Source organism: Corylus avellana, chromosome ca1 (genome assembly GCF_901000735.1).
Source record: "Corylus avellana chromosome ca1, CavTom2PMs-1.0".
Lineage (NCBI taxonomy): Eukaryota > Viridiplantae > Streptophyta > Magnoliopsida > Fagales > Betulaceae > Corylus > Corylus avellana.
The window spans coordinates 9,938,692-9,962,180 of NC_081541.1; the positions used below are offsets into that span (position 1 = coordinate 9,938,692).

At 37.0% G+C, this 23,489-nt stretch overlaps 4 protein-coding genes across 8 annotated transcripts; 2 read left to right on the forward strand and 2 right to left on the reverse strand.

Annotated features, from left to right (window-relative positions):
- The first annotated feature begins 764 nt into the window (after window positions 1-764).
- Window positions 765-4,235, forward strand: LOC132190870 (uncharacterized). Its single transcript, XM_059605902.1, has 7 exons — window positions 765-973; window positions 1,161-1,278; window positions 1,599-1,687; window positions 1,804-1,850; window positions 1,935-2,023; window positions 2,549-2,682; window positions 3,121-4,235. Exons 1-7 carry the CDS (start codon window positions 887-889, stop codon window positions 3,814-3,816), a joined length of 1,260 nt encoding a protein of 419 aa, XP_059461885.1. The 5' UTR covers window positions 765-886; the 3' UTR covers window positions 3,817-4,235.
- A 1,875-nt stretch (window positions 4,236-6,110) lies between these two features.
- On the reverse strand, window positions 6,111-12,542 carry LOC132187249 (heat shock 70 kDa protein 8). Of its 3 annotated transcripts, XR_009440810.1 has the most exons (5): window positions 12,211-12,542; window positions 8,283-10,005; window positions 7,486-7,527; window positions 7,311-7,403; window positions 6,111-7,086 (listed from the first exon to the last, which is right to left on the reverse strand). XR_009440810.1 is itself a non-coding variant. In XM_059601499.1 (3 exons), exon 2 carries the CDS (start codon window positions 10,001-10,003, stop codon window positions 8,285-8,287), a length of 1,719 nt encoding a protein of 572 aa, XP_059457482.1. In that variant the 5' UTR covers window positions 10,004-10,005; window positions 12,211-12,542; the 3' UTR covers window positions 8,164-8,195; window positions 8,283-8,284. The 3 variants fall into 3 exon arrangements, 1 of the variants encoding a protein (XP_059457482.1); XR_009440809.1 differs by having other exon boundaries at window positions 7,311-7,527; XM_059601499.1 differs by lacking the exons at window positions 6,111-7,086; window positions 7,311-7,403; window positions 7,486-7,527 and adding an exon at window positions 8,164-8,195.
- LOC132177909 (glucan endo-1,3-beta-glucosidase-like) lies at window positions 6,196-7,380 on the reverse strand. Its single transcript, XM_059590412.1, has 3 exons — window positions 7,311-7,380; window positions 6,810-7,086; window positions 6,196-6,571 (listed from the first exon to the last, which is right to left on the reverse strand). Exons 1-3 carry the CDS (start codon window positions 7,378-7,380, stop codon window positions 6,196-6,198), a joined length of 723 nt encoding a protein of 240 aa, XP_059446395.1.
- A 2,388-nt stretch (window positions 12,543-14,930) lies between the features above and the next one.
- On the forward strand, window positions 14,931-19,259 carry LOC132187229 (primary amine oxidase 1). Of its 3 annotated transcripts, XM_059601480.1 has the most exons (6): window positions 14,931-15,150; window positions 15,327-15,424; window positions 16,700-17,058; window positions 17,167-17,280; window positions 18,372-18,916; window positions 18,996-19,259. In XM_059601480.1, exons 2-6 carry the CDS (start codon window positions 15,397-15,399, stop codon window positions 19,156-19,158), a joined length of 1,209 nt encoding a protein of 402 aa, XP_059457463.1. In that variant the 5' UTR covers window positions 14,931-15,150; window positions 15,327-15,396; the 3' UTR covers window positions 19,159-19,259. The 3 variants fall into 3 exon arrangements, with proteins under 3 accessions (XP_059457463.1, XP_059457472.1, XP_059457456.1); XM_059601489.1 differs by lacking the exon at window positions 15,327-15,424; XM_059601473.1 differs by lacking the exons at window positions 14,931-15,150; window positions 15,327-15,424 and having other exon boundaries at window positions 15,445-17,058.
- The last annotated feature ends 4,230 nt before the right edge of the window (window positions 19,260-23,489 follow it).

Here is a 23,489-nt window from a genome sequence, read left to right on the forward strand (position 1 = left end):
TCTTTATTGGGTGAAAATATCGAAATTTTATGGCTCTTTTAATGGAGTAAAAGCCTATGATTATTTATTTTTGTATTAATAATAAAATCATAAGTGTTAATTGAAATTAAACACGACTAAGGAAAATATATCCAAACAAAAATCTGGGCAACCGATGTACCTGAAAACACTGTGCTAACACTCATTCGATACGTCCGATTATCCCGCAATATCCGCTCACATGTTCGTGTTTTTTTTTTTTTACCCCATTTTCTACAAATTTATCATTGTAATTCCCATTAAATTTACCAGGACAAAATGTACTGTCCTATATAATTACACCAATGCAGCCTTTTCGCTCGGAGTCCCACTTACCGTTTCATAAATGATTTGTACAACATCAAATCCTTCTGACTCAGCCCCTAAAACATAGGTGGCTAAATAAGGAAGTCAGGGAACCTTCATTTTGCCAAACGAGCTGTGACCATTAAATGCATGTACTAAAAGGCCCTTGTAAGATAAGCAGAGGAGGGGCAAAAGGGGAAAGTAATAATGTGGGTGTAACGGGTTTGGGCAGTGGGGCTTGGCCATAAACGTTTTCCGTTACGAATCGCTATCGGACCATCTTCACAATCATGTGTTGGCATTGACCGAAGCAGTGTTGACGTTGAAAGCCTTTATAAAAAGCTCCAGTGTTTTACTGTGTTAATAACGGCGTTATTAGCCGTCGTTTGCTATAAATATGGTCTATTAGCCCTCACTTTTTATTCAACAATATTATCTCACTCACTTTCAATCCCTCTCTCTCTCTCTCTCTCTCTACTGCAAGTGCAAGTTTTTAATGGTTGCGTGAAGCAGAAGTTTGGAATATTAGTGTTTTCTTGGAGATTTCTGAGTGTTGCTTGAAATGGGGAAGAAAGATCAGAAAGACGACGCCAGGGTTGAAGCCGTTCTGGAGCTTCTCAGAAAACAAGCCCCTCTTACAGTGAAGCAGGTGAGTTGGGTTCAGCTTCTTATTTTGCTGTGTTTTAGAGCTCCATGTGACTGTATAGTGCACCTTCTGTACTGGATAGTAATATTGCATGTTCATCTAAAAGTTTCTTTCATGATTTCTTCAAGCTGTGTGTGTACATTTTCTTGGAACTTGGGTTTTAAATTTCTCTTGCCATTATTGTACACAGGAGAAGTTCTGCAACAGGGCATGTGTAGAACGGTTTCTGAGATCCAAAGGAGATAGTGTGAAGAAGGCTGCGAAGAACTTAAGGGCTTGTCTTTCTTGGAGAGAGAGTATCGGCACTGGTATCCGTTTTTTTTTTTTTTTTTTTTTTTTTTTTTTTAATTTTTAATTTTTATTTTTAATTTTTAATTTTTTTTTAATATTCTTCTTCATCTCAAAGGCTATTCCTATTGTTCCCTGCTGCTACCTTCTTTTCTTTTTGTCTCGCTCAGTAAAGAATCTTGCTTTTCCTCTTTGAATTAAGCGTTAAAGTTGAACTCCCAGTAGTAATGATTAAAGTCACTTCTCCACATTACTAATTAAAAAGAAAAAAAAAGAAAATCTGAGTTATTGAAGCCTCTGGTTTTTACTTTTTTAATTGTTTATTCGTTTTTGGATACAGAGCATTTAATAGCAGATGAGTTCTCAGCTGAGCTCGCCGAAGGCGTTGCTTATGTTGCCGGTCACGATGAAGAATCCAGACCCGTTTTGGTATATATAATTCTTCTTCCTTAATTTCTCTCAAAGTTTTTCTTCAAAATGCGTGAAAGTCATGAGTAAAGTAACTGAAGAAAATTAAAAAATTGTTTGTTCTGCCATTGTTATAGATTTTCCGGATCAAGCAAGATTACCAGAAATTCCATTCCCAGAAACTGTGAGTTCCCAAACAAGATTTTTCTTCCCATCGTTAACGTTGTAACAAATCTTTCACTATTTATTTTCTTCTTTAATTTTTCAGGTTTACTCGTTTGCTGGTGTTTACACTGGAGGTGGCGATTCAAAGCATGCCAAAAAACGTAGAGCACTTCGTTCTCCTTTTCGACGCAAGTAAGTTGGCTTAGAATGTCGATAGTACCCTTTTGAAAATTGATATAGGTTTGAAATTGGTTGGGTAGTTTAGTCATTTTGACCTCAAATCTTCACGCACGCTGCCGTAGCCAGCCTAGTTAATGCGACAGCATGTCGGAGCACCGGCATCGTCTGAGATATTCTCATAAAGTGTCTGGAGTGCCCCTGAAGTGTCGTGGTCAAGGGCCTCAATAATGGTCTCGTATTGTAGGATCAGTAGGGGGTATTATTGGGAATTGGAGCTTTGATACGCTCCCAGAATTAGTCAATTTCAAAACTGTAGCTTCCTTAAATATTTGATCTTCAGCAGAAGTACCCACGATTCTCCTTTTTTGCTTTGCCAGTAACAGATAATCTTCCACACAGTGCTCAGCCTTTTAGCATTCCAATCACAATTAATAAATTAATACCAGTGTTTTATCTTACTTTTGAGCTGCTAAGAATATCTTTTTTGAGATAAAACATTGAAATAAGTTAATTATATTGAATGCGTGGCGAATGCAGGCTTTTTCAGGTCTGCATCGGCTTTTATGAACTTATTGCTGGCAACGCTGAAAACTGTGGCGGAGTACTACCCAGGCCGGCTGTTGAAGGCTTTTGTCACAGACCCTCCCTCCCTCTTCTCTTATTTATGGAAGGTAAAAATCCAAAAGCATGCCTCCTCTTTGTACCTCTCTCTCTGTGTACTGTGTTCCACTACCTCTGTACTTGCTGTGTGCAGCTTAAACAAAAGTCTTTTACTGTTGAATTTGCATGCAACAGTGTTTGTTACCGTTTGACCACTCTTCCTGGACCACCTTTGTAACCCATTTAAGGATTTTGTTGTGTGTTTTTTTTGGGGTCGACCCTATGGAGTTCTTTGTTCTTGCTTCGATATTCGTTTGTTGGGTTCAACAAAATCATGTCACAAATAATGTGAATTGGACCCAAATTTAACTTAATTACATTGAAGTGGCGAATAATTGGTTAATTAGCTTTAATTTTCTTGTCCGATAACTACCCCTTGCTTGTTTCCTTAATTTTTCCGAAATTTAATGATATTTGGTTTTAAAGGCTTATAATTTTTATGGCTGCAGGGGGTGCGACCGTTCATTGAGCTAGCAACGGTCACATATGTGGTGTCATCGCTAGATTTTGAAGAGTCATTGGAGTTCAACGATTTCTCAGCCTACCCACGAGCCTCGTCCCTCCGATTCGACCCTTCGTCCTTACAATCGACGGCCAAGATTGGCTCATGCTCATCCTCCCGCTTCTCGTTCACTGTCTCACACCACTTTGACTCACTCAAACCATGGTACCTCAGCTTAACGGACACGTCAGCTTCCAAAGTAGGACCCACCGGCCCCTCTCCTCTGGGCCCGGCACTCATCTCCCCACTCAACGCCCGGTCACTCTCGTTCGCATCACCGGCTGCGAGAACGCCACCTGGAAGCATCTACGGTGGTAGCAGCAATAGGCTAACGAGGAAGTCCCTGTTCCCTTCGACCCCGTTGCCACAGCGCAGCACAGGCCGTGAGGCAGGCAAATCCCCACACCCGCGTACCCCACGGCCCTCGTTCCTCCAATCACCGGCCATGTTCTTTCGCAAGGAGAACCACGTCAGCAGGACGGACAAGTCCCGTGAGTCGTTTGTGCCGTTTTTGAAGTTCTACAGGAGGCCGTACGATGAGATGATTTACAGGTCAAAGATGAGGCCCCCACTGGGAGGACTAATCTCCATCGTCTCTCCCCACCTCAGACGCCGCCACGTGTCCGTATCCCAACGGTTCTAAACGAATCAAAAAGAGTAAATAGGGCATTAACAACTGCTAATAATTGATTATTTATTTCGCAATTCAAGTTTCCTCGTGCGTTGATTGTCAACACCAAGAAAAAGGAAAAAAGAAAAAAAATTCACGACGACGTGCTGGGTGGGGTGTGAGATGGTGTGCAGTGCACCATGTCCAATTTTGAGCTTTGTGGCATTTACAAGAATTAACAAAGTCTACAGGGTTTTGGGTTTTGGGTTTTGGAGGGCCAAAAAGCATGCATGGGAACAAGATAGCGTGGTCGAGACGGCGAACACTGCTTTGGAAATCATATGGTGGGAAATAGAACTGTTGTACTCAACCAACCAAAGCGTTGAAAAGAAAGAAATCTCTGTTTCAATTCAAAAGTTGATATATAATTTTTATTTTTTGTTGTTTGTGAAGATGATAGAATCTTTTGGATCTACGTGGTTGGACTTTGTTTATAATAAAAAAATATAACCAGATTCAAAAAAAACCCTCTCATTTTGTAATCATCTTCTTGAGCTCTTGCATCAGTTGGTTAAACTCTCCAATATTTTATATGTCGGTTTCAACGTTAGCAGAGCTGGTAGGAATATGTGTCGGGTTTTGTTATTTGAGAAGTCAATTGGAGCTCCTGTTATTTACTCTTGTACAATATTTGCGATAAAAAGAAGAGGGGGAGTAATTAATTATTGCATTGGAAATTGAAATTGACAAATACATTATGTACACTTGTCTGTACACATACGTTTTTGGCTCTGGATCATGGCGTTTTGTCGTCAACCTGGTGTCGTTTAGGTATCAAGGTTCTATTACTGAAGTAGTGACGTAAGATGTTGGGGGTCCTTCTACTTGGAGTCTACTGCTGCTTCTCACTACTCCCTAATTTGTGCTTTGTATTTTAGTCTCACAAGTGTTTTCAATGCCGACAAGGGGCAGTGTTTTGTACGAATTGCCCCGGTTCGTGTAATTTGGAGTTTATTCTTTGTTGTTTGTGGGTTTGAATGTGTCACTTTCTTTATTCTTTTGAGTTCCTTCAGTGAATATGGACAGACAGGTTGTGATGGCAATGCCATGGGATTTGCCATCAACTTCCCAACTGATAGATTTCCTGGTCAATATATCTCACGACTATCCGAGTCTAACAGTAGTCCTGATGGGAAGGTTAGCATTGATATGTACATATATAATAATTTGATCAAAAAGTATACAGGCTTATGATTCTAGATTGGGTGGTGTTAACAGTATAAATGTTATGTTAACATTAGGGGCTAATGTCAAAATGTGTAGAAGTTTAGGAAGGTATTGTGAAGTTTTTTCTAAAATATAACAAGGTAATTACATAATCAATACAAGTTTTTATTGACGAAGTGAAATTCTTTGAAAAACCCTTCAAAGGTAAAACATTCTCTTATATTAGGCAATCAAACCACTTGTCCACTATCGTAGTAGTTTTATGAAACTTTTGAACTATTCTTCTTTTGATAATGTGCATGACTTATGTGGCATTAAATGCCACTTTCTACTGTAACAGATAGAGTATGACGCTTTCTCATCAATTTCGACATAAAATACATCACTGAATATTGTATTTGGTGTGTGGGAGCCTGGGAGGTAATATAACGTTACACGGGTTTTTACAACCAAATGAGTATCATTACAAACAGAGGTGGATATAAAGGGAGGCAGGTAGGGGTGCTCGCCCCTCCAAAAAATTTTGAACTTTTTTTTTTATTTTTTTTACCTTAACCCTTACTTCTCTTTCTCTTGTCCCTCCAAAATTTTTTTTAAAATTATTATTTTAGTTCTGCCCCTCCTAATACGAGTTCTTTGATCTGCCACTGAAACTTACAAAGCCTATTTGGCCATGAGCTTATTAGCTCCTTCAATGTACTAACCAGCTCAAGTTCTAAGAGGTGGATTTTTGGGATATCACTTTCTATCATATTAATTAATTTAGTGAAGTTATCCTTATACGAAAAGAAACTATGTTTAGTCAAAAATATAATTTTTTTTTTTTTTGAAGAAAATAATTAATTATTTCCTCACATAGCAATATAATTGTATCATTAAGAAAAATCTCATTTGTCAATAAATTAACCTTAGGTAAGCATCTTAATTTCTTACTCATTATAAAGAAAAAAAAAATCAATAAAGTCATAAAGGAACCTTCTCTCTCTTCTTTGTAATTAGTTCTTTTGTCACTTCCCAATATATCATTAATTAGTTGACAAAAATCACTGTTTAAGGAATCTCAGGCCATAATATAGAGTAAAAAGCCTTAGCAACAAATTGCTGAGTTCATCAACGCCATAATCGGTATACATCAGTAAGGTTTGGATAAAAAGCACCAAAGTATCGTTCAACTGGATCAGGTTTTTAGTTCTCGTTGAACATTGAATTTATGTACGCTTCCAAATTCAAGTCTGCCCTTCGTGGGGTGCACCCTTTTTCTATCACATGCTTCTTTAGATTGCTGTTATAGATGTTGGCATTGGCAATGCTTGTGCAAGGCTCATTGCCCTCGGTTGGCCAGCCAGTTTCAGAAACCACAATTTTGACATCCTCCTTCCCCACTGCCCTTGCCATTGCTGTTACAAAAGCATCCACCATGGCATCAAAGAGCTTGTAATACTCGTAAATGCCGTCTATAAGCACCAGCTTTTGACATCGAAATGAAGCATACTCCAATGAGAAGAGGGATGGATCCGAGGCAAAGGCAAAGTAAGGGTACGATTGATTGAAAGTGGAGAGCCTATATCATATAAAAAGTTTGACACTTTGTACATGATGTCGGCAACCTCAGAACAAAATGTGCTATTGGATGGAGGGTATGAGTTGCTTAGTGCAATAGGGTATACCGCTGTCGTAACTTTAATATGATCCGATAATCCTGCTAATTTTAGTGCTTGGTAGATATTTTCCATGGCCGGAGGGCCCGACGACGCGACAATGCATGGGATAGCGTTGCTGCCAACAAAATATAACGGAACTTGACACCATTGGGGCTGACGAATGATTTGATGTGATCGTTAACCCAGCTATTGGCAACATTTTGGCTTGATGCTATGTGGGTGAGCAGGACATTTGGGACTCCAACAGTTACAACCAAATTGGTTCCCCTCAATGCTTCTAGAAATTCAAGATTAGCATCAAAAAGCCGGACCAGTGGGATAGCATAGTTTAGATTTTTAGTAAGGAAATCGACTACAGCTTTCGGGGATGGGAGATCATTCCCAGTTCTTCCATAATTTATCCCAAGATCACCACCTGCAAGATTTTCTTTTGAGGTTAAATCCGTAGAAAGAACATATGAGAATCATTTACACAATTGAGAAGTTAGCTAGTGTTCCAAATGCATTGTATCAACAGCTAAAAAAAAGAAAAAGAAGGTAGCTCAAATGAACTGACCAATACATATTCAAAGGCATCTTACAAACGCTCATTTATTCAATTTTTTTTGGCTGTTAAATTGATGAGGTAGAACTACTCACCGAAGACCATGGAGTGGTGGAAAACAGCCATTGATAATACTGTGATCCATATCATTGATGTAGGCGACATCTTCATCTGGTGATTTCCTATGCCTTTTTGTAAAAACACAGATCAATATGTAATCAGGTAAAAACAAAATTCATACTGCGATGATGGAGGTAACTTCAATCCCACCTTCCCTCTGAAGATGATTTCCTCTGCTTTCTGGTAAGACCCCTGAAGATGCGTATAATACAGTTACTTGTACTGCTTATATAGATAGAGCCAAGGAGGTTCTAGAAGATGTTAAGACATGATTTTTGCCATTGTTTGCTAGCAAGAAAATCCTCAACATCTCTACATTAATTGCACAACTGGTAATTAAAGAACCTTAACTTCTCAGAGTGTTTTTTGCCACCTAGTAAATCCTCAACATCTCTACATTAATTGCATATCTATTAATTGAAGAAAAATAACGTGGATTTTAATAAGATTCATTATTGTGACTGCTAGCATACTGAATATGGACATCTTAGTATAACAAACAATGCCAAATTAACTTCAAAAATCCTACAAAGATGGCTGCACTGCAGCCACATGCTTTCAGTAATCATGATACCAGATCAGTGAATCATTAACCACGAACCTGTCAATCATAAATTCATAATACAGAAAATGTGAAGTTGCACCAAAATCATAACAGGAACAAACTTAGCATGGTAACAAATTATCACCTTACAACTGTTCATATTTATTGAAGTCCACATTTAAGTAGCCAGAATAGAAGTAGCACATATAATTACAACTGTTCACGAAGATCGAAACTCATCAGAAGTAGCAAAGTTAATTACATAAAGTCCACATTTGTTGATGTAACGAACCATATCACCTTACAACCGTCTTTACTGAAAATTTATTCTGTTCAGGATCACTAGAAACATAAAAAAGCACAGTAACAAAATAAACACACAGATTAAATATTTACATCTCACCGCTATATCTTCTTCTGAACTGTATCTAAGTCCAGGCTAGACCCATAAGTTCTATGTAGAGCTTCGGCACACCAGCCATGCCCATCATCAACTGTTGGCATCCTGACTTCCATGACAGGAATTCCATGATGTTGAGACCCTGGCAGTACAACCCCAGCCAGAACTCTCAAAACATTTGAGGCATCAATGTCCATGCACACATTTATCTCTGGAACTCCCCTGGGAGCTGGTGGAATACCTATGATCTTGAAATAGCCCAGCAGATGGTTCCCTTCCACCTTCTTCTCTTCACCTTCATAAACAACAATCAGTGCCCCAGTTTGATTATCATGGACAGTTGTGAAAACAAGCTCTTTCCGTGCTGGCATTGTAGTGTTTCTAGGTATAATGGGTACAAAATTGTTTCCAACAGCTTGAATCCCAATGGCCAGAGGAGTGACTTGAATGGTTAACAGGTCCAAATTCCCAAAGGGATCATTGACACCTGAAGCCACTGCTCCCTCTAGTGCTGCCCCACAGACAGCAGCTTCCAATGGGTTCATCCCTTTGTAAAGCTCCTGTTTTTTACATATACTCATGAGAAGATTCCTTATCTTTGGAATATATGAACATCCACCTACGGCAATTATGTCAGTCACATCTTCAGGTTCTCCCTTGGCATCACGCAAGCATTGGATGATGAGGCTCTCGCACTTCTCAAACACCTTTTTGTTGACTTCCTGGAATTCCTCCTGGTCCACAACCTTACATATTTTTGACCCATTTCCTAAGTCAACATCGATTTGAACACTGGTCTGGGAGGTGAGCTTGTGGATTGCATCCTGGGTTGCTACTCGAAGCAATCCCATCGATTTGATCTCACTGATTCCATGGTTTGAGAAGAGGATCTCTGAGTCGGGCAACAGATGACGCATCATATTCTGAAGCATGTCTTCACCTCCTATAGGACTTCCTGCCAAGGCTTTTATCTGCGAAACTCCTCCCGCTGTAGCGGTAACAGCTACATCACAATAGCCAGCACCCATATTGAATATGAGTGCAATCTTCTCACTTCCACTGCCCATATTGTCATGTATAGTCTGTTGCTGCTGCTGTGCATATAATAGTGCCACAGCTGTTGGTTCAGGCATCAGTCTTAGGACATGAAGGCCAGCCATGGCACAAGCACGTTCAATCCGGGTCACCTGGAAGCGATTAAATGAAACAGGAATGGTCAGAACAACATTTCTTATGGGCCGCTTTAACGCAACTTCAGCCATTGCTCTTAACTCCAACAGATATATTGCCAGGACTTCTTCAGGAGTGGTGGATCTCCAGACATTGTTAACCAAGGCTCCAATAAACGGTCGGACACCAATGTCCAATGTTTGTACCAAAAATGGAAGGCTTTTGCTTGCATGAACAACTGGATCAGTGTCAGCCCGACCAATTAAGCGTTTCATGTTGAAGATTGCTGCTCCAGATAACATTTCATGTTCATGGGAGAGTTGATTGCTGACACCCCCTAAAGGGACATCATCTTTGAAGTTGACATATGATCGCATCATTTTTTGGTTTCTAGTATTTTTAAGAAGCTCTACTTGGGAGCCATTCCAGACTGCAACACTGCATTGGGCAGTGCCAATGTCAATTCCAATTGCAATTTCTGGAAAAGCAGAAGAAGTTTTCTCCTCTCCTGTGGTTTCACTATCAGATGCCACAGTGTATGCTGGTTCAGACATTCCTGCATTTAGAAAAATAAAAGGATGAAGCTTTTGCTTTCACTTGAACAACCAAACACAGCAGCAAACAACCATTAACAACATGAAGCACAAACAAGGTATAAAACACAACCTTCATAGACATAGTTATGTATGACTGTAAATGCCAGACAGAGAGAAATCAAATTCATCATCTGATTTAACAAGCATGAAACCAACCCTACAAGACTATAACTAAAAAATATTCACTTTCCCCATTCTAAAGTCTATTAAGATAGGAGGACAAAACAGAGGGATACAGGGCCCTTTAAACCTACCCTTGTAGAGTAAATCCCAATCCCATGCACCGCACCCTCGAAAGTTTCTCTACACGGAACTGGTTAAATCGTTGGCTTTTCACTAAGGGATTGTTTGCACCCATGAGGTGTTGAACCTTGGACTTTGAAGGGAGCAAACCCTCAAGACCAAGGCCTTCACCACTTGGGCCAACCCCTTGGGGTTAAAATGCCTTATATGATTATAAGTTCTCTAATAGAAGTTATGATGCAAGAAAACCGGGCTTGCTTAGCTTACTACGGTGAAGGAAATTTTCATTGATTGCAAGAGCTAGACAGTCAATTCAGCAGTTTACTTGCTTGGTCACTAGTGTGCCTCACTTATAAGTAGGCGTTTTCTTGGCACGGTGGAAGCAAAGACTCATAATAGATTACTTTGATTATTAACACCACAAAAGAGATTCGATTCAGTAAAAAGGTCACCATCATCTTTTCTCAAGTCATCTCTGCACCAAAAACCATTGCAAGTTTGGAATTATAGACTTTTTATCTTTTGTCTAGAGGCTACCAACAATCTTCCATTTTATTTTGCAATAAGGAACAACCAAGTGCTTTTAAACCTTATCAGAGTGCCAACAAATTCAACTCATATAGACTGAATACTGGTGATGCTGTCTGAAAGCATCTAGTTTCCTCAAAACCACAATTCTACCTGACGAAAATGATCTAGATGTTAATAGGTATTATTGATCAAACTCCTCGCGAGTCAGGTCAATTTTTTTTTGGCGATTGGCAACTATTAAGAAATATCAAAAGGTTAAATATGAAGCCTTAGAATCAAATGCAACATATGTTAGTGAGAATGCGTATAAGACAGTTGTTAGAATATACATATATGAGTGAGCGCGATTAAATCCCACATCAATGGGAGTCACAAGAGTGAGTCATTGATATGATCCAACCTATAGGTTTAAGCTTTTGATTAAGATAATATTCTAACATGTTATATCAAAGCCTTACTTGAGAGTTTCCTGGGTATTTGTATCCTTAACAACCCTTTTGAAAGTTTTAACAGTAATCAACTCTCAAAAAATGTGTTATAGTAAGAATAAAACACTTTTTTTTTTTAAGTACTTGAGAATAAAACGCTTCTATAATTAGAGCATCATTTTTTTTTTCTTTTTAGTTTAAGAATATGATAAGTTCAAGCTCAGTTTGTCATAAATCTGATGTTGATTTGTACTACCAAAATCATCGTGAAAACTAGTTATGCCGAGCAACCTCAAGAATCCCATTGGTTGTGGCTTCCTTAAATCTGACCAACACAGCCAACAAGCACCATCATAATCTAAAGGGACATGATGAACATCATCACTACTTATATAACGGACATAAAGATGCATGATTTCTAGTCAGCACCTCAAATCAACCAATTTCAATTGAGTTCATTTCAAGAATACTTCCATTTTTCAATTCCTTTCCATTCATCCAAACCATCATTACAATTCATTTTTCATCAAAAATACATTCAGAAAATTGGATACACTACAATATGAACGGATGAATTTAATTATTTAATTAATATTGTAACATTCAATATGCCACAACCCTTCTAGAGTCTAGACCATGCAGACCTCCAATTCTAACGGGCTTTCAAAGCAAAGAAATTAGAAAAATACAGTTCGTGTAGGTCTTCCCACAAACACCTTTAGGGACATATGGCTCCCCAACGAATTACTAGAGAACCAACACACGCAACAAGCATTACACTAAAACAGAACAAACCCATTTTCGCATATGATGGTATTGTTACTGGGTATCAAAGTAAAATAGCAAAAGAGATCATGAAAGAATTATCTTCTCAGTACCATGAACGACTAGAAAAGGCAAAGCGACTATGCCAGTGAACTAAGAGTTTAAGGCAAAATGCTGTAAAGGGAGTGAGAGACTTACTGCTTAGAGCGGCGACGAAGAGAGATGGAAGCAGGCTGAGCAGAGAGAGAATAGGACTGGAAGCTGCGAGAACAATTTGTGTCGAGAAGACTGACACTGCCCAGAAACTAATACAAAGCTGCTCAACTTCTAGAGCTTCCTAGAGAGGAAACGGGGCAGACGCGAAGATTATGGCATTTATTTTTGGTGTGAAGTGGAGCGTCTAATATATGGCATTTATTTCTGGAAGCTGCGAGAACAATTTGTGTCGAGAAGACTGACACTGCCCAGGAACTAATACAAAGCTGCTCAACTTCTAGAGCTTCCTAGAGAGGAAACGAGGCAGACGCGAAGATTATCAGATTATGGCATTTATTTTTGGTGTGAAGTGGAGCGTCTAATATATGAGCACTCGGACGCAGATCACATGTGTCACAAATTTAGCACTTTTATAAAAATTTTGACCTACAAAAACAGAATTTGCATGAATTCTAACTTGAAAATCAGAAAGTTGGCAAGGATTCTTCATGTTTTTCACAAATTATATTAACTGTAAATGCTACGATGGTAAAGTTTGAATTGTTTTGTTTGGTATAATGATTAAAATTTTAAAAGTTAATCTAAAAAATATAGATAACTTCTTTATAATGTTAATAATCCAATTAAGGATCTAGACTTTTAGGCCCCGTTTGGTTTGCGGAATAGATCTTTGGATTGGACTAGTTAATACTAGGTATAGTTAGTCTTTTGTTTGGTAACACTCTATTCTTGATAATAGTCTATTCTCAATAGTAACTAATTATTTTTCAATGGACTAGACATTCCGCGAACCAAACGAAGCCTTAGTATTAGGGTTTTTTTGGCGTTTGATAAAATTACAATTTGACCTTTAAAATTGTGTTAAAAAAATACTTATTACTCATAATTTGAAAACGCAAGTTTTTTAATTTTTTGCGATTTAATTTAAAATAGTTTTTTTTTTTTTTTTTTAAGTGGATTACTGCTAAAGAAAATCATGATTTTTGCATCTTGTTTTTGTGGGAGGGAATATATGAAGGCCCTGAACCATCTGATAGAAGCCACGTCTCACACATTATGATTGTGAGAATAGATGTGCGTGATTGAAGTCGCATTGGATCCCAAAACATTTTTGGTTAAAAAGTAATTGTTTGAATTTTCCGGTGCTCGCGAAGTGTCGAGAGAAACCAACGTGGCCTGCGGAGTCAGTTTGTGCTGTTCACTTGTGTCACCGTCCAAGTGAACCGACTAGTTCTTTCGGATCGGGTGATTATGATCCATTTGCTTCTGACTTAACGAAAGCCCAAATTAAATATTGCCCGATCCGGTTAGCCCAAAATAAAAGTATCTACTTTAAGGGCCTGGCTGGGTTTTCTTGTACTAGCAGCAAAGTTCCATACAAGCTCGAAAATGGCAAGGATCTCAAAGAAGTGAGTTTGAATAAAGTTTTAAAAATAGTTAAAATTGTTACAAAAAAAAAAAAAAAAAAGTTAAAATGAATTTTTGGTAAAAGCGTAAAAAAGTATTTTTTGAATTAAAAACTCTATTTCTCAAACATAATTTTAAACATGCTCTAAGTTAGTAACCAATTTTTGAAATATTAGTGTAATTGACAATTGTATAATGTTTTAGACAGCAGCAAAACTTGTGTGTCATTTTCTTCTTTTATAGGCATTAGGTCATAGAGTCCTGCACGTTTGAGTCTAATGAGTCATGGAGCAAGGTGATTACCCTTATCTGTATCCTTATGTACAATTCCAGGATTTGAAGGAATGTACCCTTATCCCGGGATTTCAGGAGGAAGGACTGATTTGTGAGTAATTTTAGATAGCCTACTTATATCCTATTAAGAATATTATGTGACTATTAAAATTATTATTGAACTTGTGATTGATCATTATTGAAATTTGATCAAAAGGTAATTTTAATAGTCATATCATTCTTAATAGGACACGAATAGGCCACTTAGAATTACTGGTTTGGGCATTTATTAGCTCTCGGTTGTGACATTGGAGACTCCTTTTACGTCTCTAGCACTTCCTAAGGGTAAAAAAATAGGTTACGGTTAATGGCTATTGGCTAAAATCGCTAATCTTAACCGCTTAGGTGGTTAGTAAAATTTCCTATCCTCCTATGCAATTAACTGGCGGTTAGCGGTTATTTAAAAAAAAAACAGAATTACATCGTTTCTATATATATATATATATATATATGAAACAATGTCGTTTTTGTGTTTAAATATGTATATATATAAAAAATGTATAAAAATCTAAAAATAATCTCATATGTAGAAGGGTATTACTATAGGATATATATATATATATATATATATATATATATATATATAAAGGTTAGCGGTTAGCGTGGGCTGTTATTAACCGCCTATTCCCCCTAAGAAGAGGTTATGGGCCTCTACTGGGTTTATGCTTTGGGCTTTGAGTACATATTTGAAGGCAGTGGCTTTGAAGGCCCAATTCCCAACATACTTTAACAAGCAGATTTTCCTGCGAGGCCTAAACTCAGCAGCAGGTTTGAGATGTCGATTGGCGTAAATCCCTCCATTTTAAAAATCTTATAATCGTGGTATTCACTGTATTGTGCTTCTAGTACACTTCGAATTAATTATGGCCCCCCGTCGATTAACTCTTCAAGAAAAAAATTAAAAAAAATAAAAGAAAGAAAACTGCCTTTAAGAAGCTAATTCTATCGTAGCAGTTATTGCATAGCAGTAGCAGTCAACTTCAAGGAACCGGAGCATTTAGCCCGTCCCCAGCTCCACCTGAAGCGCAAAAGTGGGAAAATAAGGAATTTCGTGGGAGTAAATTTGCTCAGCAAAAGCATTTGGGGACTTGGTATTAGCATGCCAATATTCAAACTCACAAATTTCGTCTTCTTTTCTTTGTTGAAGTCACATGCGCGCATGAATGCTTTCCAGTGTTAGAGGTGAGAATCACTGAACTTTTCATTTTTGATCTAATCTCTCTGTATAGGACATGAGATCGTAAGAAGTTGGTTCGAATTCAATATTTTTCTGAGCGTTGACATGTGGTTCTTTGTTAGAAATTAAGCATATCTACAGTCTTTTGACTTTTTTTTTTTGCTATTTTGAATTGTTCAAGGTTGGCAGGTTGCCGAGTCAAAGTAGATATCCAGGGAGGAAGTTAAATTAAGGGGAATTTTTTTCTAATAATGGGAGGGTTTACTTTCCTTTATTTAGGTAAAAACTGTTTGTTTGTTTGTTTCCAGATGTATACTTGAATTGTTCTGCAGAGAATAAAGGCATCTGGACATTTTCAATTGCCGTAGGAATTTTTCCTTGAAAAACCATTGGTTTTCTAGAAGAAACCGAACCACTTTGCCCCTTCTTTCGCTCTAGATCTCCTACATTTCAAACATAGCAAGGAAAGAAAAACCACCAGCTGGGTCTGGTTAATTAGCAAGTCAATGATCAATAGATCATGCGATTCATGCCCCTCCCTCCTCCTCTATTAAATTAAGCAAAAGCAGACCGAGTCGATTGTTCTTGCTCTTACTGCAAGAAAAGGACTTGGAAAACGCAAGTTGTCGGGCGTCCGGTGCTTATAGAGAAAGTCTAAGAAATTGTGTATATTGCAGCTTTAAAGCAAAGGCTGCCCTTTATATATATATACATATAGGTACAATCTCAAGTATAGCACAATAAATTAAATGTGCCTTTTTGTACAGTTTCGAATGGTCATGGGTTGTCGATCTTTTCTATTTCTAGTTCTAGGCTTTGTCCTTCAATGGTGCTTTGTGTCTTGTCTTTATCACCCGCTAGACCCTTTCAACTCTACAGAAATAGACCAAATAAGGACCATAATTCAAAAGTCTCAGCTTGGCTCACTTCCCAACCTAACCTATCATTCTGTTGATCTTGAGGAGCCAGAAAAAGAAGATGTCTTCAACTGGCTTTCTTCTAGTAAAGAAAGCAGCAGGCCTAGTCGTCGAGCCAAGGTGGTGGTTCGAGCCAGGGGTGAGACTCGTGAGCTCATTTTAGATTTGACAAATGGCTCAATCACATCGGACCAGGTTTACAGCGGTCATGGCTACCCTCCTCTCACTTTTCCTGAACTTTACCAAGCCAGCAAACTTCCTTTACAGTATCCCAAATTCAAGGAGTCAATTCTCAGAAGGGGCTTGAATGTGTCTGAAATTTCCTGCGTGCCATTTACAGTTGGTTGGTATGGGGAAAGTGTTACAAAAAGAGCTCTTCGAGTTGCGTGCTTTTATCGTGAAGGGTCTGTTAATGTCTTTGTAAGGCCCATTGAGGGCATAACTTTGTTAGTTGATGTTGATGCCATGAAAATCACAATGTACACTGATAGATTTACAGCACCCGTGCCTAAAGCTGAGGGCACCGACTTTCAATCACCAAATGGGGGGCCTAATTCGACTACTTATAACAAAACAAAACCTGGGTTCACCATTGATGGCCACCAGGTCAGATGGGCTAATTGGGTTTTTCATGTAGGATTCGATGCTCGGGCTGGAGTTACCATATCAACAGCTTCAATATTTGATGCCAAACAAAGGAAGTTTCGGCGCGTGCTGTATAGAGGACATGTGTCTGAGACATTTGTGCCGTATATGGATCCTACTGTTGAATGGTATTTTAGGACTTTCATGGACGTTGGTGAATTTGGGTTCGGGCGAGCAGCTGATACCCTGCAGCCATTGACTGATTGCCCAGAAAACGCTGCATATATTGATGGGTTAATGGTTGGGCCAGATGGGCTGCCACAACAGGTACCGAGGGTAATTTGCATTTTTGAGCGACATGGTGGAAATGTAGCTTGGAGACATACTGAAATCAATGTTCCTGGGAGACTGGTAATTAAGCTTGTGTTGCTGTTGTTTTGAATTTTTGTCTTGTTTTCTCTTGAATTGTTGGTGTTGTTTTGTTGTGAAGTTAACGTAATGTGGCTGCTGGTCTTGCAGGTAAGAGGTGGGGAGGCGGAAAGTACTTTGGTGGTTAGAATGATAGCCACTGTGGGAAACTATGATTATATTCTTGATTGGGAATTCAAAAAGAGTGGCAGCATCAAAGTTGGGGTAAGATTCTTCCTTTTAGTTCTACAAAGAAATAATTATTTGTTTGTTAAATCATTCTCTTTTTCATTTTTATTTTCTTTTTATCAAAAATAAAAATATTAACAAAAAATTCAAAACCAAAAAGAAAAAAACACGCTTAACATTTGACAATAAGAAGAGCAAAGAAAATAAGCAACAATATAAACGTTTCTATTTGTGTGAGAAATCCAAATTGTTCTTGATCACCCATAACACTATTTGTTTCATGTTTACATATCCCACAGCCCACAGACATTATCAAATTTAGGCCCTGGTTTTCAGGATAAGAACCTATATATATATATATATATATATATATATATATACATATACATATGGAGAACAATGGTGTTAGGGAGCTAGGGAGTTACAACTAGGGATGTCAATTTGTATTTGCCTGTTGAGTTCGGCTATGTTGAAATATATGTATAAGATTATATAGGTCAATCATAACCAAACTCATTTAATTATATAAATCAAACTCATTAACCCTAACATTCTACTTTTATATTGGGCTCGTGTCAAATTTGCAGGTCATGTCAAAAATTACATGTTATTATGTTGTGTGTCGGATTCAGGTCATATCGAAGCATTGATATAAGATTATAACCCGATTCATTTAATTAAACGGGTTAGACTCTTCAACCCTAACCCTTTAATTTGGTATTGAATTTATATCGGATTTGCAAGTCTTATAAAAAATTATCAGTTTTAGCTACAATCTTTAATGCAAATCCTTTATATTGACGATCTATGTAGCACTTATCATGATAGTTATATCAAAATTTTTAATTTTTTTCACTCATGAACTATCACATGAATTTATAAAAAAATTGTGACAACTTAATAGCTTGAAATTGTTTTAAAAACATTAACGTTTCCTCTGAAATTATATCGTACGTTGAAATTTACCTAAAAACAAAATGATATATTCTCGTCTCTAAAATAAATAAAAAAATTATTTATATTTTCAATTCTACTGTGGCCCTTTTTATATTTTAGAAATTGTTTTAAAAAAGCATTTCCTCTGAAAAATTTATTAGCAATTACAAAATATTTGGCATATTTTCCAGGTGGATTTGACAGGTATACCAGAGATGAAGGCCACACCACACACAAATACCGGTCAAATAACGGAAAATGTGTACGGCACCTTAGTAGCAGAAAACACGGTGGCCGTCAACCACGACCACTTCCTCACATACTATCTAGATCTTGACGTTGACGGTGACGGCAACTCCTTCGTCAAAGCGAAGTTACAAACGGCAAGAGCAGCGCAGTCAAACGCCACCTCACCAAGAAAAAGTTATTGGACGGTGGTTACTGAAACAGCGAAAACTGAAGCGGACGCTAGGGTCCAGCTCGGCTTGGAGCCGGCGGAGCTGCTAGTAGTGAATCCCAACAAGAAGACGAGGCTTGGGAATAATGTGGGTTACGTGCTGATTAGTGGGAAGCCGGTTAATTCTCTTTTATCAGATGATGATTACCCGCAGATTAGAGCCGCTTATACAAAGTATCAAGTGTGGGTGACCGCCTATAACAAGTCAGAGAGGTGGGCTGGAGGGTTCTACACGGAAGGGAGCCGAGGAGATGATGGGTTAGCCGTTTGGAGCCAGAGGTAAAGTATCAATTTTGCAAAGTGAGGCTGATTTTAATCAAGTTTTGCTAATTAAGAAGATATTTGATGGTATTTGCAGGAACAGAGCTATTGACAACAAAGATATCGTTTTGTGGTACACGGTAGGGTTCCATCACGCTCCATGCCAAGAAGATTTCCCAGTGATGCCGACACTTCATGGCGGATTCGAGCTCCGGCCGGCAAATTATTTTGAAAGCAACCCTTTGCTTGAACAGAAGTGATCTGACCGACCTAATGTATTTGGCCCTCAGGCAAAATTTTAAAATTTGGTCTTATTTTTTTAATATTTAAATATTAATTAAATAATATTTATTTTAGTATGGCGGGAGATCTGCACTGAGTAATTTTTTGTTTGAGATTAAAATTACCATTTTGTCTTTACTCCTTGTTCATGTTGATGGTTGAAGACCTCGTGGCCATTGTGCAGAAGGCTTCCATATTATAACAACTAATAATATTGTTTTTTTAAAGCATGTTGAAGGCCTAAAGAAAACATGTTGAGGCATTGATATTATAAACAAATAATAATATTTTTCTTAAACCATGTTAAGAGCCTTTATACAAATTTTTTTTTTTTGGCCTTATTAAAAAAAAATTTGGGTCTTAAAAAAAAAAAATTTAAGCCTTAAAATCTGGAGCTCTAAGCGCCGGCCCTGTAAAACATGTGAATGTAACCATGTTAGTAGAATTATATCCCTTGTTAGTAGCCACACATTCTTGCAAAAATGTACTTTATACAAGTTTTAATTTCAGAATTGCTGGCAAAATTTATTGACGTTGAAATGGAAAAATTTGTTGGATAAACGTTCAAACTAGGCACTCTCAAGTGTCCTAATCAGGGCATATATTTGTATATACTTGTGAGATTTGTGTTTTTTATCGAGAAATTTATTATTTATATTCATAGAAAGTCTCAATATTCAAAAATTTTTAGAAAATAAAAAGTTTTCGAAGTGCATAAAACTCCAATTGTTTGCATTGTACATGACAGATAATATTACAATGTCAATAACTTTTCAACCTCTAATTTTTTTTTTTTTTTTCTTCACATCGTATTCCACTATAAAAGTTGAATTTTTTAGCTTTCCATTTTTCTCAACACTTATTTTTCTTTTTCTTTTTATTTATTATCTTTTAAGTCTTATTATTTCATGTTCTTGAATAAAGTGATAAGTCATTTTACATCTAATAAGTAATAAAAGAAAAAAAGTTTTAAACGAAATTTTTGAAATAAAAGAAAGTGTTTTGATTGACAAATTAAATTATATAAAAATATTTGATTCTTTTTTAAATGTAAGGCTTTTAAAATTTGTTTGACAATACATGTTACGGTTGCTTATGAAAATATATATATATATATATAAAATTAAATTTGATAAAATCCTATCTAAGATTGACAATGTCACGAAAAAAATTAAATGGAATATCCATATTACCAATTGAAAATGAGATGTTGAAAACTTTGATTATAAGAACTTAATTAGTAATTATGCATCATAAACAGTTAGAATAATGACTTTTAAATAAAAATATATAATATAAATGTTAAAATAAACATAAAATAATTAATTTTTTTTTTTTATAAGTAATAATTAATATTTAAATATAAGAAAAAAGTCCCACTTAAATTTTTTGCCCTTGGCTCCAAAACCTATGAAAACCTATCATAATATATATATTAATATAATTTTGTCCGATTCCCTCTATCGTATATTCCTCTTACATTATTTTTTCCAATCCTCTACCCACGGGCCACGGCATTAGAGTTTGGAATCTTTGGACCTGTTGGATGGCTATTCTATTTGAAGTGTCAAGTGTGTGACGTGTGGACTTGAAATACATCAAGTCACTTGGCCCAACTGTCTTCAATGTTTCCAATTAGTTTTGGAATTGCATTTGCGGCGTAGATTGATTATATTCTTTCTCCCAAGCCACTTAAACTCCTTTGTTTTTAGATGACTTTTAACTTCCATAGACGACACTCTTATTTGGCCTTTATGTGGACTGAGCCAAAAACAGAGAGCAACATCATGGGAAAGCATCCACTCTGTTAAGCCTGGCTTAAATATTAAGTCGCTAAATTACTATCTTTGTTAACCACTTATTTTGGATTATTTATCTTCTTAATATGAGATCTGGATGTTACACTAACTAAGACAAATTCGAGCTCCGGCCACCAAATTATTTTGAAAGCAACTCTTTACTTAAATAGACATTCTTACAAAAATATACTTTGATACAAATTATATTCCTTCTTCTTTTCTGCAAATGGCCAAGGAACAAGTAGGATTGATTGGTGTCAAAACGTCGAAGTCCAGCTCTCCAAATTTGTTGTTTGAGAGTTGCACAATTCATGATCAATGACCATTACTTCACAAGTTTTAGCAGGCAATTCACGGCACTCCCAATTGTCTTAATCAGGGGGATTTATTGCGGATTTTTCAGCTCTCTACCCACGGCATCTAATGGCGCTAGATGTTTTTGTCAAGCCAACTCCCCTAGCTGTTAGCCAGAATCTAAGGTTCCTGTTAGCCAGAAGCTTCCTGTTAGAAATTTAGAAAATTACAAGTGTCACGTGTTCAGTGGTAGAGAGACAGGGGGCGACCTAGGGGCAGGCGCCCCCGGTTATAAAAAAAAAAAAAGGTTAAGTAATTTTAAGTCCAAAGTTGGAGGGCGCCCCTGGTAAAAAATTTCAATATCATTACCGCCCCTGCAAAATATTTTTACCGCCCTAAAAAAAAAAACTCAAGTCTCAACGCTCCAGCACCAGCACGGCAATACACTAAACAAAGGAAAATAATAATAATAATAATCTTACCCTAAATCCCTAACCCCTCTTCTAGACTCCAACCTCAACCTATCCTGCGACTCAAGCGTGGACTATGCAGCACTCCGTCTCTCATCAACCTTGAATTGCTTAGCTGCACCATCGGCATTTTCATGCCACGGCCGCCCACGATGATAGCCCATCTAACTAATTTTTCGTTTTTTGTTTTCTTTGATTGATTTTCATGAACTTTGTTCGATTTTAGTTTATGAATTTTGTTGGTTTAACTCATTTGTCTAACATGGTGATTCGGTTTTTGCTGGTTCAGAACTCAGAAGGGAAACATATAAAGAAAGTTTGATTGTGTGTGTGAGGGTGGTGAGAAACAAAGGGATTGGTAGTGCCGTAGTGGGGAGAGATGGGAACTTGGGAAGGCTATTTGTGATCACACTCTTGAAGCCAACAAACACCGATTAATGACAAAACTTGAATCGGGCTCCACACTCCACTTTTGACTGACTCTGTGAGTAATGAGTATCTCCTCAGTTGCTTAACTTGCTTTATGTTTATAAATATATTCGGTTCCTAGAGACACGAGATACATGAATAATTAAGGCATCAAATTTTTTTTTTTTTTTTTTTTGTTGCTACTCTCCTCAGTCCTAACCACATGATAGCTTTGCTTACTTTTACTAATTTACATTTGGCCCATAAAAACAACAAGACTCAAGAGATACTTTTGTATATTATTCACAGTAGTTAATTTGTTTCTAGTATATAAATTCAGGGATATCTCTGGCCTTGGCTTTAAAAGTATTGCCTACCTTTGGAACCTTCCCCACTAGAACACCACAACCCACAAGAGAGAAAGAGAGAGAGAATGCATCTCTCTTACTATGTAAAGTGATATATCAATATATTTGGTTGGTACTGCTTAGAAAAGTGAGAAATAATTTTATTGTTTATTTATCCTATTCAAGAACTTTATAGATTTTAAGGGATATCATATTCAATAACTTTATTGTTTATTTATTCATTTTGTAGATTGTAGTGCGGCGCTCTCATTGTAGATGCGTATTTCTCCTTTAATTGGGCTATTTGCAAACTCTAATATGATTGACTGAAATTTATTGAGCTTTTTAATTGTGATATATCTCTTATTTTCATCATTTTGTTTTTCTTATTCTAATAAAAACAATCTTGTTGTTTTTTTTGTAAGGTGTGTTTTATATATTTTGGGATTTTGTCAAGCATCAACGAGTTTCGGAAGATTATTGCCAATCTCAGGTTTGTTCTTTTTATTAATTCATTTTAGGCTAATAGCTATCGGAATATGCTAATAATTTTATTATAATATCATTAGAAACTTATAGTATGTTTCATTAGACATGAATTGTTTAGTGTGAGAATTAAAACTAATAGATAAATAATTTTCCAGGTTTCTGAAAATTCTTAGATTACATTATGGGCAAGCAAAAAACAATTGATGCATTTTTTAAGAAAAATGGTGTTGATTCAAATTCTAAAATGTCTTCCTCGACATCCAATCCTCAAACTTTAGCTCATGAACAACGCTTTTCTAAGATGCTAAGAATTGAATCTCAAGTAGTTGAACCATTTGATATTTCTACTCTACAACATGATCCTGGGTTACGTCCTCAAATATGAGAATATCCTGTTAATCAACGGGATGAAATTAGATGTGCTTATCTTAAAGTCGGTCCGAATAGGTTCATTCCTTCTAGTAGTTCTGGATATCAGTTTTCGGGAACTGAAAAAAAACCG